We start from the raw sequence: 13,516 nt of genomic DNA, 5'->3' as shown, positions 1-13,516 counted from the left end.
ATGAGGGCTCTCATCTTCTGCTCTGGCTTTTTGCTGGGAACCTTCATAATGTGCATTTTCCTGCAGCTGAAGAGGTTGACTTCATCTTCATCCAGCCTCCATGATCATCAGGAACAGCTCAAGGAAAAAATAAAATTATGGATAAAGGAAAGATCTGTCCTCTCCAACCTGACACATCATACAGGTATGTCATATGAAAGCTGAGTCTTAAAAATGCAAAAGGTAAAATGAGAAAGAGAGAGGAAGGAGAGAAGAGGAAGTGAAGTCACTACTGGTTTTAAAAGCAGGTGAAGACAAAGAGAGGCAGAAGATGAGACTGTTGATCAGATAATATAGCTTAGTTAGCTTAGTGTGTAGTATCAACCTCAGTGGTCAGCCAAAAACAAATGGCTGAAGATTTTTCTGACTGATTTTTTTATGATCTTGAGGCTTAATTTTATAAACTTAGAGATGTTTTTCATGACTGATATTTGGTGTTGTGGTTCATTACACAGTGGCCTGTCATACACACATAAAATACAGATTTTTTTTTTTTTGATGTTTTCCAGGGACTTTAACCTTGGTTCATTGTGTCTGTCTTTGTTCCTGCCCATATTGTTGGTGCAGGAACACTTCAGTCTAGAGCCAGATTGGAAAACATCCAACCTTACCTATTTAAGATCTACACATGAAAATGGCTTAAACCTGATTTTACGAGATCAGATGCCATGGGACTTGGGTTGTTTAAACTGTTAAAATCAGATCTGGGCTCACAGCTGGCCTAGCAGTCTGGGGCGTGACCCATGTGCACGGGCAGCCTGGGTTCAAATCCGACCTGTGGCCCTTTGCTGCATGTCTCTCCCCACTCTTATCCCATTTCGACTCTATCCACTGTCCTCCTCTGTCGAATAAAGCCACTAAAAAGCCCAAAAATAAATCTTAAAAAAAAACATCAGATCTGAGTCACATCTTGGTTTGGAAAATAAATTAAAAGAATAAAAACTGCATAAAGTCTTTTTTTTTCAGCATTCTAAATACTTATCCATAGGCGTGTCTTCAAGCTGCACAGTTCCCACTCTTTTTCTTGACCAATTTGAAGGATAACTTCATTCATTAAGGACTGCTGTGATTATCTGTCACATTTGATAGGATGTATGTATGTAGCATAAAATCAAGATATCTGCAGATTTTTCCCTCAGCATGTCAGACTATGTAATTATCTGTAAAGATTTAATTAAAAATATCAATCATACAGATTTCTTTTCACATTTTCCAATACTTGGTAACATTTTTCAAGTTTCCTAGTATTTCAGCTTTATTTTTATTTTATTAATCTCTCCATATTATTATATATAGAGAGAGATTTGTGCTGTCATGATATTAAAATAAACATCCTCTATGATTGCAACTGGTTTTCCCTGAGTTGTTTTTTTACTTATGGCAGTGTACTGTATGTATCCCAGCTTGAAGCGATGTTGATTTAAACACATATGTGTAAAAATCTTGAAATGCTGTGACTTTCTGCTTATGAAATAAATCAAGTAAACTTTAACATACCAATAACTTATGACTGGTTTGATGCAAGAAGGTTCCTGGTTTGAATCCTGACCAGACAGGGCCTTTCTGCACAGTCTGCATGTTCTCCCCATTCTTGTGTTGGTTCTCACTCGTCACTCTTGCTTCCTCCTACAGACCCAAAACATGCTTTTTGGGTTAATTGATGACTCTAAAATTTTCTGTAGGTGTACATGTAGCATGACTGGTTATTATCTTTACATGACTGATTGGTGATCAGACCAGTCTATGGTATATCCCGCCTCTCACCCAATGACAGCAAAGATTAGCTCCAACCCCCCACAACCCCAAATGGGAAAAGTTGTATAGATGATGGATGGATGATTTGATAAGAATTTAATGCTATGTTCATTCGTGTTTTTTTTTTTTTTTTTTTTTGCCAGGAGAGGACAGTCGCATGGCTGATGAGCTGTACAAAAAGGTTCGTGTTCTGTGCTGGGTGATGACCTCACCAAAAAACTTGGAGAAGAAGACCCGCCATGTGAAGTCTACTTGGAGTCGTCACTGTAACAATGTGATTTTCATGAGTTCAGAGAACAACACAGACTTCCCCACAGTGGGCTTAGGCACAAAGGAGGGGCGTGATCAGCTGTACTGGAAAACAATAAAGGCGTTCCATTATGTCTACGAGCATCACTTCGACGAGGCTGATTGGTTCCTCAAAGCAGATGACGACTCTTATGTCATCGTAGACAACCTGCGATTACTTCTTGCCAACCACACACCAGAGGAGCCAATTTACTTCGGCCGAAGATTCAAGACGTTTGTAAAGCAGGGCTACATGAGTGGTGGGGCAGGATATGTGCTGAGCAAAGAGGCTCTGCGGAGATTTGTGGAGGGATTTAAAAACAAAGTGTGCACTCACACTTCCTTTATAGAGGATCTTGAACTGGGGCGGTGCATGGAGAAAGTCGGGGTGTTGGCAGGGGACTCCAGGGACAGCTTGCACAGGGAGACATTCCACCCATTAAACCCTGAGGACCACCTCACACAAAGTCTCCCGAAGAGCTCCTGGTATTGGGGCTACTGCTATTATCCCATCACAGTGGCAAGTTCAGCAAACATCATTTTTGCTTATAGTTATGAAACTGTGTTAGAAATTCTTACCACACATCTCAATAAAGTTTTGTAATTTAATTAAATGCTATGTTTTGATGTCTCTATAACGTAGCATAACTTCACTTTTTTCTCTCTCTCTCTCTCTCAGGGTCCAAACTGCTGCTCAGACCTGACGGTGTCTTTCCACTATGTAGAGGCTTCACAAATGTATATATTGGAGTACTACACCTATCACCTGCGTGCCTTTGGATACAGCTACCGTTACAAGCCCCCTGCTCCACTTGGCTACAATATTGAGAAGACAAGTTCCATAGAGGCTGCTGGAGGAAAAAAATAGGCTAGCTTCTCAGGAGAAAGGACAAGGAAAGGGAGGCAGGGCAAATGAGTCCAGGACTGACAAAAGACAGAAGCAGATTCCTCTCAGGCGGCTGCTAAAGACCCTCCTGCTGCTTAATCAGGCTAAAAACAGAAGGATTTTTTAAAGTGTGTGAAGGAGATCTACCATTAGGTAGTGTGTTCAAGTGTTTGCTCATTCATTCTGATAATCTTTGATTACAATTTTTATAAAAGACAGAAAATAGTCCAGTGCAACAGGAGACTGTCTTACTGGTTTCTTTTCAGCACAATAGATTCAAGTCAATACACTGTCCTTTTAATTATACTCACTCTCTGTAACATAAATAAATTATCTTTCTTTTCCAAAAGTGCCCAGTGCTTGACGTTTTTAAAACTTCTCAGTGTTTAAGTCCAACTCAAAATCTTTCTCCACTGAGGAGCACAGTGTCACTGTTCAGCTAAGGGTGTGACCCAGGGCTTTAACTGAGCCCATCATGGCTGCGCTGCAGTTTGAATCTGTGCCTCACTGTCTGTCAACACCTACTAACTCTGTTTTCCGGGCATCACCGCCGGGCTGCTCGACCCACACAACCAAGGGGTTCATGTGGTAGTAACAGAGTCCAGGGCCATTTCTTGCTATATGTGGACTATGCAAATGCATAGGGCCCCACGAGCTAATAGGGGGCCCCAAAGCTGAATGTTCAGCCCCATCTGAGGAGAATTAGAGGGATACTTTAACATTCTGGCAAATTTCCCCATTAGTCTTAGTGAAAGGTTCATTACCTTTAGTTGTCAGTGCAAGCTATTTTTAGATCGGCCGCGCTAAGATGCCGGCTGCTCTGCCACCTCTATGGAGTCTTATGGTAATTCCGGCTTTTCCTCATCAAACTCATCAAATACACAATCCAACAACTCCAAAATGCTCTCGTGGACAAGTTGTAATCTGTACATTCACCACGCTATGAAATAATCATGGAACATTACGAGACGGAGTTGTTTTAAAGGCAAATGCAAAGCTGGAACTACCAAGTAACTACGGCATTGCCACAGGTGCGCACTGTGTCACTCCACCCAGTGGTTTACTTGGAAAGTAGTTCAGAGTATTTGCTTCATGTGTCATAATGTTACACAATTATACATTATTGTTACATAACATTTTTAGACTGTAAAAACAATTCCAGACTTGTCAGTGTCTTTGAAATACAGAATGAAACAGAATAAAGTTAACAAGATCAAGTTTTGGCCCTGAACCTGCCTCACATGGTCTTGCTTCTCTTCAACCCATCATGGGTGGTGTAGTGGTGCCCACTGAAATGGGTGTGTCCTTAAATGTTCGTCAGATTTTTTAGTGACACATCTGCAAAGGAAATGGTCAGTTATTTAACCTTTATTTAGCCAGGTTAGTCCAACTGTGTTATAGACTGCTTTTGCATACTCAGTACACTTAAAATATGCATTTGTATTTGCACACTGACTACCTACTTCTGCTGCTTGACTTTAGGGATAAGGATGACAGAAGCTTTGCAAGTGGCTACCTGACTGTAGGGGTCTACTCTAAGGGGCTAAAGGGGTTTTATTTCAGTCCTTCACTCAGCAGTTTTGGCAAATACTTTAAATTTAGTCTTAGATTTAGATGTTGGATGAAAATCCCTTTGACTTTTAGTCATATTTTAATAACCTCTGTAGTTTAAGTCGATGAAAACTCAAAAACATTTTAGTCCAGTGTTGGCCTATTAGTATATTAGTCTTTACTTCTTCTCAAAACATTTATTTCTTGAAATAAATCCAATAAATTATGTTATTTTTAGAGAGATTAAATAAACTAAATACAAACTCATATTCATGGACCATCAGCATTTGAATTGATTTGAAATAAACTGATAAAAATAGGGTTTCCATTGTTGAGTTTAACCCCAGCATGCCACATTGTGACTGGTTAAAGACAGATGCAGGAAACAGGTCTTTAGTTTTGATTCTCAGGCAAGGAAAAATGCGTTATCGAGGGCCTGAAGTGGAAAGATGACGCAGAATACTGCAGCAATACTCAAGAATGGACCCTTAGGTATGTGTTTATATTGCTTTTAGAAATGTTTTATGACTTTTTTATCATTACGTTGAAGGTTTTCATTTAGACTTAAAAAAAAGAAAGTTGAACAAATGCGTGCTTTAAACGATGTTAAATAAGAAAAGCATATGGGGCATTTAAAACAAAATGTTTAAAGAGAACTACCAGTTTGTCCTCATTCTTAGATGAGGGTGATTTGGTTTAAGCTCTCACTACGCTTCAGTGCAAAACAATGGCAGCAAGCAAAGCCTTTTCTTTTTTAAAGTGATAGCTCTACTCCTGCTCTTTAATAATGGCTGATAGGTGGATAAACAGATCAAACATTAAGTCATTCCAGAGATTGAATCTTAATTGTTCTCTTGGTTGCTCTAATGGCTGTGGGGAATTAAAAGTCACATATTATGCAAATATCAATTTTTTGGCTTATCTAACAAAAATGTGTGCCCCTGGCCTGTCCACAATCCCCCCGAGAATAAGAAAAATCCATTCCTTCCCTCCCCCTCTTTCTCCCCCTTCCAGAAAAGGTGTGCTAAAACATGCCATTCTCAGATTTCCCCTCATGATGTCATGTGGGGAGTTAGCACCACGCCCAGGTTCGGTTGGCCCTCCACACTTGGAAGAAAGTTCACCCCTCCTCTCCTGATCCCCCTCTCAGCAGCCAGCTGAGCGGAAGATCAGGAGAGCCACATCCATTAAGCCACATCAATTTCCTGAGAAGGGTGGAGTCAGGGGCAAAGTCACACCGCTCAGTAAGATTTAAAGCTACAGACACAGAAACCCCTCGTTCTGAGCAGGGCTGAAATAGAGGGGTTTTTAGACATGCAAAAATCCAACACCGGGATGTTATTTCAGAAACAGAATTCACAGGCATGTTTTGGGGAACTAGATTAAGAATTACATTTTCTCAATGTCCACCTGTTGAGTTTTAACATCATTTGAAGTGTCTGTTCTTTTGTTTATAATTAGTAATTCAGCTTGCAAAAGTAACATTATCCATACAACACAACTGCTCAAATAACTAAAAGCTAAGATCATGTCTGTCAACCTTTCTGTAAACTTTAGATTGATAAACTTATTTGACACACATCTTACACACAATGTATCAGTCAAATGACAGACTAGACAGCTCGGTAGCACATGTTCTCCCAACACCTGACTGCACCCATGTGGTCCCCACTTCTTTTTAATATCATGAAGATCATTTTTGTGAACGTTTTATTTGATCTAACCACACCTTAAACAGGGAATGCCACATGACATTTGGATATTTACTCACACAACACAGTCACACTTCCCAGGACAGCATGGATGTGTAGTTAACATCTTCTTGCTTTAGTCTTTTTTGTAACTCTACTACTATCTCTCTTCCTCTCTTATGAGAGTCAAACCTACCCTCAGAATGAAGGCCGTCCCCTTCTACGTTGGCTTTTTGGTAGGAACCGTCACAATGTACAGTATGCTGCAGCAGGAGTGGCTTCAGGGGACTTTGTCAACACAGAAAGCGTTGAACCTCAGTGATTACCAGAAACAGCTTGAGGAAGAAATTAAGATGTGGAAAAAGGAAAGATCTGCCCTCTTCAACCTGAAGCATCCTCATCATACAGGTACACCCGTTGAGTGTTAAAGATGTTCATGAGAAATAATTCAGAGAACGACACTAGGTTTTTGGCTGACCACTGACTGACTGAGTGATGCTACTTTCAGTGACATACCATACAGAGTTGTGCTATGGGCAGGGTTTAGTTGTGATGATAGCCCTGTAATGGCCGCCTCCACTGCTGTAAATACTTAAGATATAGCTTTAGCATTATGTCCATTTTACCTCCGCCAAGGAGGTTATGTGATCTGCAGGGTTTGTTAGTTTGTTTGTTAGTAACATAACTCAAAAAGTTATGGACAGATTTTGATGAAATTTTCGGGAAATGTCAGAAATGGCATAAGGAAGAACTGATTAGATTTTGGAAGTGATCCCGATCACCATCTGGATCCAGAAATTTTTTAAAGGATTCTATGCTATTGGGAGATAGGGCTAATGGTGGAGGTCTGCTCTCTCCGAGTGCTTTTCTAGGACTAGAACTGGGCCACGTCTCTGTGTAAAATAAGGAATAAAAACAACCCTAAAAGTTTTTGATATTGGGAAAGATTTTTTTTCTCTTCTGCTGACCTGTTTTGGCATGAGTATGTGATAGAGGGACAGCATTTCTTTATTTAAACAAGTGCAGAGAGAAACACTGAAAGCTTTATGCAACAGAAAAGGTATTTGCTCTGCACCTACACATATCATGGTTGTCTCACATTAAAACTTTGTTCTGTACAGACTTTTAGTAAAATAAATATTCACTCCTTACACTGTGGAAAGCAAGATTAAGTTTAGAACAAACTGCATAGACCAAATTCAGTACTGACTGTTTTTAGGGTCTTGCTAGATGAGTCTGTCTGTTTCGGGTGTGTTTTTCAGCTGCATGGTTTTCCCTTCCCTGATGATGATTGACGGCCAACAGCATTATTTAATCACTGATGACAGATCTTTTAATGCCCTAGCTCTGCCTCCCCCTCCCTCTTGCTAAACCTGAGTCTGTTGGAGGTGTAATTATGGGTTGTGCTAGGATAGGTTGAAGGGGAAGGTAGAACATACGCTCAGTCCTGTCGGGATGAAGGTCATCCCCAGTCAGGGCACCTCACCCTAACTCTGCCTCCCCCATGCTTTTGCTAAGCTCTCTCTCCTCAATATCTTATGTGTTGCTTTAGCAGTTTCAGTGTCATGCTGGTGCTAGAAAAAAAATTGTCCCAGAGTGCACAAATCCATAAACGACTACCGTTTCGTCTTCGTGTGGGCGGCCAACTGCATCTGTCTTGAAATGATTACGCCACACAGAGCATAGCTCCTTTAAGACGCATGCGCGGGTCTGGCCAAAACAGCTATGGCAGATTACATGGTTGTGTTCGTGCTGCAGAAGCTACTGAGCTTGTTATAGCTTTTACAGCCAAATCTGATGCTCCTTTACCACCACCGCGAAACGCATACGCCAGATGTTCTTAAATCCAACGCAGAGACCAACCAGAAGGGCAACTAGAAGAAAATTTGGCCCAATCCCAATGTCCACACTCACTGACTTTGAGGCACGCTCCCGTCCATGAGGGCTTAGGGCTGTCCCACTGTCAAATCATAAAGTGCATGAGGGATCTCTTGCTGACTTTTTGGGCCATTCATGATCCCTTTCCGCAAGTGGGCATCTCTGCAGACTTAGCGTGAGGGAATTACCCATAGTTCATTGCATTGTGACATATGACAGGGATTCTTGGGGGACGCCCGCTGGTAAACACTACAAAAGTGAAGTGAAAAGAGCGGAACTGTACACAAAGAACATGAAGGGGCAACAAAGGGGTGGACGTTGCAAAAAATAAGTATTTTCCTGTAAGTATATAAAATAATACAGCCTTCATCTACTGAGAAAGCAGGTATATAGGTGAGGCATGCTTGTTTTTATCTTTGTTTTAAGCTCTGCAAGATGCCAACTGTCAACTAAAAACAAAGGGCTGTCCCATTCCTGTTTCTATAATTTCAAGCCCTTGCAGCCTCACTCACTCAACCACTCTCCAGGTGTAGTCAGTTAAGTCAATGAGGGCTCAGAGTTTAGGGAGGAGATTGAGATTCAGCCTTTGTGTCAGTTTTTTGTGATCTTCTTCTCTCTTTTGGTGCATTTCCAGGGCAGCAATAGAGCCCCACGTACAGGCTTGGCATATGCACTACTGTGTTTTCAGTAGTTTTCTGTGGTGCCGTGCTTACGAGGATATTTCCTGAAACTATCCCATCTGTACGGAAACGTTTTCAAAATGAAACTGCATTATATCATTTTCTTCTCTGTTTGGAAGGGGCCTTACTAAGCCTGAAGGTGGCAATGCTGTTTGGCCATGTTGCAGGGTAGGTAAGAAAGAGAATGTTTCCCTTTTGGCATGGCTGGCTGTGGGACCTGGCATGGAGGGGGGTGGCTCTGGGGTACTTCTTCTGGAAATGGCGTGGGACTAACTGGACGAAACACAGACGAAGGATGGTTCCCACTGACAGCCCTCGTAAAGTGTTGCGTCTTTGCACCTCTCTATAGAAGGCCTCACAGCTGACACTAATAACAGAGTAAATGGGTCAAGAGATCAGACGAACTGCCTACAGAGCTCAGAGTCAGGATTGTTGCAAGGCACAGATCTGAAGAAGGCTACAGAACATTCTGCTGCACTGAAAGTTCCCAGGAGCACAGTGCCTCTATGATTCTAAAATGGAAAAAGTTTGGCACAACCAGGATTCTTCCAAGAGCTGGTCACCTGGCCAAACTGAGCAAGCAAGGGTCTTAGTAAGGAGAGGTGACCAAGAACCTGATGGTCACTCTGGCTGAGCTCCAGAGATCCTGCGGGACAAAGTTCTAGAAGGAAAACCATCACCGCAGCGTTCTACTAATCCAGGCTTTATAGCAGATTGGCAAGGGGGAAACCTCTCACTCACGTCTCGGCTTTCACATGGAGTTTTTTGCAAACTCCTTGTAGGCTTTACTGTGTTGTGCGCTGAAGTGAGGCTTCTATCTAGCCACTCTGCCATAATATTTGTATTCTGTTTTCGCTTTGTCATGATGGGGCACTGAAAAAAATTTCACATGTAAGTTGACATATTTTTTTCTGTTCAAGGAGAGGACAGTCGCATGGCTGATGAGCTGTACAAAAAGGTTCGTGTCCTGTGCTGGGTGATGACCGCACCAAAAAACCTGGAGACAAAGGCTCGCCATGTGAAGTCTACTTGGAGTCGTCACTGTAACAGTGTGATTTTCATGAGTTCTGAGGACGATCCAGACTTCCCCACCGTGGGCTTGGGCACGAAGGAGGGGCGGAGGCAGCTGTACTGGAAAACAATAAAGGCGTTCCATTATGTCTATGAGCATCACTTCAACGAGGCTGATTGGTTCCTCAAGACAGATGATGACACTTACGTTATCGTAGACAACCTGCGATTACTTCTTGCCAACCACACACCAGAGGAGCCAATTTACTTCGGCCGAAGATTCAAGCCGTATGTAAAGCAGGGCTACATGAGCGGTGGGGCAGGATATGTGCTGAGCAAAGAGGCTCTGCGGAGATTTGTGGAGGGATTTAAAAACAAAGTGTGCACTCACACTTCCTCTACAGAGGATCTTGCAATGGGGCGGTGCATGGAGAAAGTCGGGGTGTTGGCAGGGGACTCCAGGGACGGTTTGCACAGGGAGACATTCCACCCATTTGTCCCCGAGAGCCACCTCACAAAAAAGTTCTCAAAGAGGTCCTGGTATTGGCGCTACAGCTACTATCCCATCTCAGAGGCAAGTTCAGCAAACATCATGTTTGTTGTTTATCCTTAAAATTAAACTATTATGTTGCACTATAGTTGATATGTTTAACAGATGAAGTCTGCTCAAACTTTGTCACAATAACAGTTTATTACACTGAAATATTGCTGCATATTAGATGCTATTCCTGTATGTTTTTCTCTTTGTATTGCTAATATTATTAATGTCTAGGTAGAATGTCAACTCACACTGTAGAGTGATTCATGATGAATTGTTTACAACTGGAATATATCCTTGTGATGTAATTCTTACCTTTCCACCCATTTTTATTGGCCTTTTTTAGCATAAAATGTGACCCTCTTAGTTCTCTATTCTCTAGAAAAACTTCATATTGTGTTTTTCCTTAGGGTCCAAACCACTGCTCGGACGTATCGGTGTCTTTCCACTATGTGCATACTTATCGTATGTATTTATTGGAGTACTACACCTACCACCTGCGTGCTTTTGGTTACAGCTACCGCTATGAGCCCCTTGCTCCATTTGGCTATGATATGAAGATTTCAAGTGCCCAAGAGGCAAATGAAGGACAAAAGAGTCCAACTTCTCAGGATTAAGGACAAGGAGAAGATGTGGAGGATCTCTTCGGGCCTGTGAAGAGACAGTGTAGGCTGAACAGTAGGCTTTTTAAAAGAGTGTGCAGGAAACCATTTGACATTCATTCATTTACTCATCAATTGTATTCCTATTATAGAAAGAAATAATTCCAGCTTTCAGAGAAGAATTGATTTATTGACTGAATGCATCTTTCCTATTTGCCGCCTGAGACTGCTGTCAATTTTAAGCCCATTTTTCCACATTATTTAAATGGCATATAAACAGGCAGAGGCACACACACTCTTACTCTCATGCCACAATGAGTTGTAGTGGTTATTGTAATCTATAAAAGTTATGATAAAAGCAACAACAAAGACAATGGATACTGAAATTTCAGAGAGAAATCAAACTACTTTTTCATGTTAGAGATTAGGTTTGATAGCCTGTTAGCATTAGAGTTCATCCACTTCAGAGTTAACATTTTACATTTGAGAATCACAGACATGACAGGAAAAGGCATTTAATAATTGTGAATATTAAATTAAAAAAAACTTACATGTTTAAATACGCACTGCACTCTGGGTAGTGTGATGTCATAAGGCTTCAGCGCTCTTCTACCACCTGCATTAGTCGGCAATCAGATCTTCATATTGTGAACATCTCTATTTATATAAAGAACACTCCTGAGTTAAATCCTTTCTGTTAATATCGCTGGATGGCGTGATTGACATAATTCAGATGTTTTTTTCTGTTAATGCTCCATGTAACCTAATTCATGCCTTCAATATTAGAATTTAGCCAAAATTGTCCGGTACATCTTTTAAATGCTCAGTTTCCACAATGCTTAACAATGAGTTTTATGGTGTGAGTCTCTGTATACATATAAAAATAGGATGGGGTAAAGGTCTGACTATACAGCTCGTGTTTGCCATTTTTTCCTGCTTTTACCAGCTATTGATGGTGAACGGGGCTCTGTGTTTAGTTGCCTAAGGAAAGGTTCAGGTGATCACTGCTCTCTCTCTCTCTCTCTCTCTCTCTCTCTCTCTCTTTCTCAGCAGGCACTAATAAAATCAGTTCTACTCGCCATCTTCTTGCCTCTATGACTATATTCACTTTGATTTACACAGAGAGTAATATTTTCATGATTTTCTCTTCATTAACAATACAATGATGTTCATTTTATAAAGATTTGATGACCGCCTTATGCACAGAAACAGTATTCGCAGTTGATAACTGAAGCTTTATGGCGTCACTCAACCCAGCAGAATAAATCATGGCTTCCTGGTTAGTTCATAAATTTAAACTTTCTCAAAATGCAGATATCCATGCAGTTGTTTTTGTTTGTTTGTTTTTATTTTTTATTTTTTTAATATACATATTAGAGATATAAATATCTACGCATTCAGATAAACTTGTTTTAGGGTTCCTTTTAACATTCTGCTGTTCAGAAGAATAAATCATTACCAATAATCAGCTAATTCATCCCCAGGGTTGGGAGTCTGATGCAGCCATAAATGTTCAGTTTTGTCTCAAACTGTCTATTATTTTTTTCCTGAAAATTTTACTTTTTTTTTTTCTTTTTTTAAAGAAACTTTATGTTTAATTTCTTTAAGAGTGGCCCTAATATCACTGCTGTCAGGACCTCATATCTCCAGACTCACCCATTTTTAGGGAATGAAGAATTTGTTTTTTTTGTTTTTACAAATAATTTAATACAGACTTTTTACTGGTCTTTCTATTTGAATCAAAACTCTGACAGATGTAAAGGGATACCAGTAGCATTGTTTCATGAAAAATACTAAAATCCTGAAAAAGGAGACAGGAGGTTTTGGCTTAATGTGCCAACATGCTGTCAAAGTGTCCAGTCCTGTATTTCTATCTGAAATGTACTTGTGTGTGTATCAATATCAGCATTTGGTCAACATCTTTGAGTGTGAGCACATATTATTTGTACAACAATGTTTTCACTGAAGAATCACATTAGATAAATGCATATTTTATAGTTTATTTGCTTTGTTTACATGTTTTCATTTTTATATCATTTACCAGTGACATTTCCAGAAAAGTCATGCATGATTCATATGGCTTTTCAACTCTGTTGTTACAGTATGTAACTTGGATATTCTGTGAAAGAATGGCTACGAGGATTTAATAAGACACTGTAAGAACTGAGGGTTTTGAAATATATGCAGGCTGTGCAGGACTGACGACTCCACTACAGGATACGTTGAATTCTAAGGGGAGAGAACAGGAAGATACTGGTATGTCATAAGGGATAAAGTAACAGAGAAGTAGATTAATCCAAGATGTGTATCAGTGATTCCTACCTCTGCCTCCCGCGGTTGATGAATCGCCCTTTTGTCTGTAGATATTCTCCAGCACATGGCAAAGGGAATCCTGTTGCAAATAGAGAGAACAGCCTCTAAATCACCTAAGGTTCATTTTAGGTATGGTAAAACTTCAGGACATGATGCCATATGGTTGATTTGCAAAATTTTACAAAATCTTACTTCAAACACATGAAAGTTGATATTCAAACATATGTATATGAATGGAAAGCAAAACTTTTTCGTCATGTTTTCTGACAGATAGTGAATTTGCA

At 40.5% G+C, this 13,516-nt stretch overlaps 2 protein-coding genes across 2 annotated transcripts; both read left to right on the top strand.

Moving 5' to 3' along the window:
• On the top strand, positions 1 to 3,063 carry LOC121507409 (glycoprotein-N-acetylgalactosamine 3-beta-galactosyltransferase 1-B-like). Its single transcript, XM_041783718.1, has 3 exons — positions 1 to 184; positions 1,938 to 2,602; positions 2,762 to 3,063. The coding sequence occupies exons 1-3, from the start codon at positions 1 to 3 to the stop codon at positions 2,948 to 2,950; spliced, it is 1,038 nt and encodes a 345-aa protein (XP_041639652.1). The 3' UTR covers positions 2,951 to 3,063.
• Positions 3,064 to 6,413: 3,350 nt separating this feature from the next.
• Positions 6,414 to 11,050, top strand: LOC121507450 (glycoprotein-N-acetylgalactosamine 3-beta-galactosyltransferase 1-B-like). Its single transcript, XM_041783782.1, has 3 exons — positions 6,414 to 6,618; positions 9,689 to 10,353; positions 10,728 to 11,050. Exons 1-3 carry the CDS (start codon positions 6,414 to 6,416, stop codon positions 10,932 to 10,934), a joined length of 1,077 nt encoding a protein of 358 aa, XP_041639716.1. The 3' UTR covers positions 10,935 to 11,050.
• Positions 11,051 to 13,516: the final 2,466 nt, after the last annotated feature.

The sequence above is a fragment of the Cheilinus undulatus genome, linkage group 3 (assembly GCF_018320785.1).
Source record: "Cheilinus undulatus linkage group 3, ASM1832078v1, whole genome shotgun sequence".
NCBI classification, from domain to species: Eukaryota; Metazoa; Chordata; class Actinopteri; order Labriformes; family Labridae; genus Cheilinus; species Cheilinus undulatus.
This window is presented reverse-complemented; position numbering and strand designations above follow the sequence as displayed.

Bases quoted from the DNA above. Each gene is read 5' to 3' on its own strand.
- LOC121507450 (XM_041783782.1), top strand. From the start codon at position 6,414: ATGAAGGCCGTCCCCTTCTACGTTGGCTTTTTGGTAGGAACCGTCACA. The intron at 6,619-9,688 runs GTACACCCGTTG...TTTCTGTTCAAG, and splicing joins GAAGCATCCTCATCATACAG to GAGAGGACAGTCGCATGGCT. The intron at 10,354-10,727 runs GCAAGTTCAGCA...GTTTTTCCTTAG, and splicing joins GCTACTATCCCATCTCAGAG to GGTCCAAACCACTGCTCGGA.
- LOC121507409 (XM_041783718.1), top strand. From the start codon at position 1: ATGAGGGCTCTCATCTTCTGCTCTGGCTTTTTGCTGGGAACCTTCATA. The intron at 185-1,937 runs GTATGTCATATG...TTTTTTTGCCAG, and splicing joins CAACCTGACACATCATACAG to GAGAGGACAGTCGCATGGCT. The intron at 2,603-2,761 runs GCAAGTTCAGCA...TCTCTCTCTCAG, and splicing joins GCTATTATCCCATCACAGTG to GGTCCAAACTGCTGCTCAGA.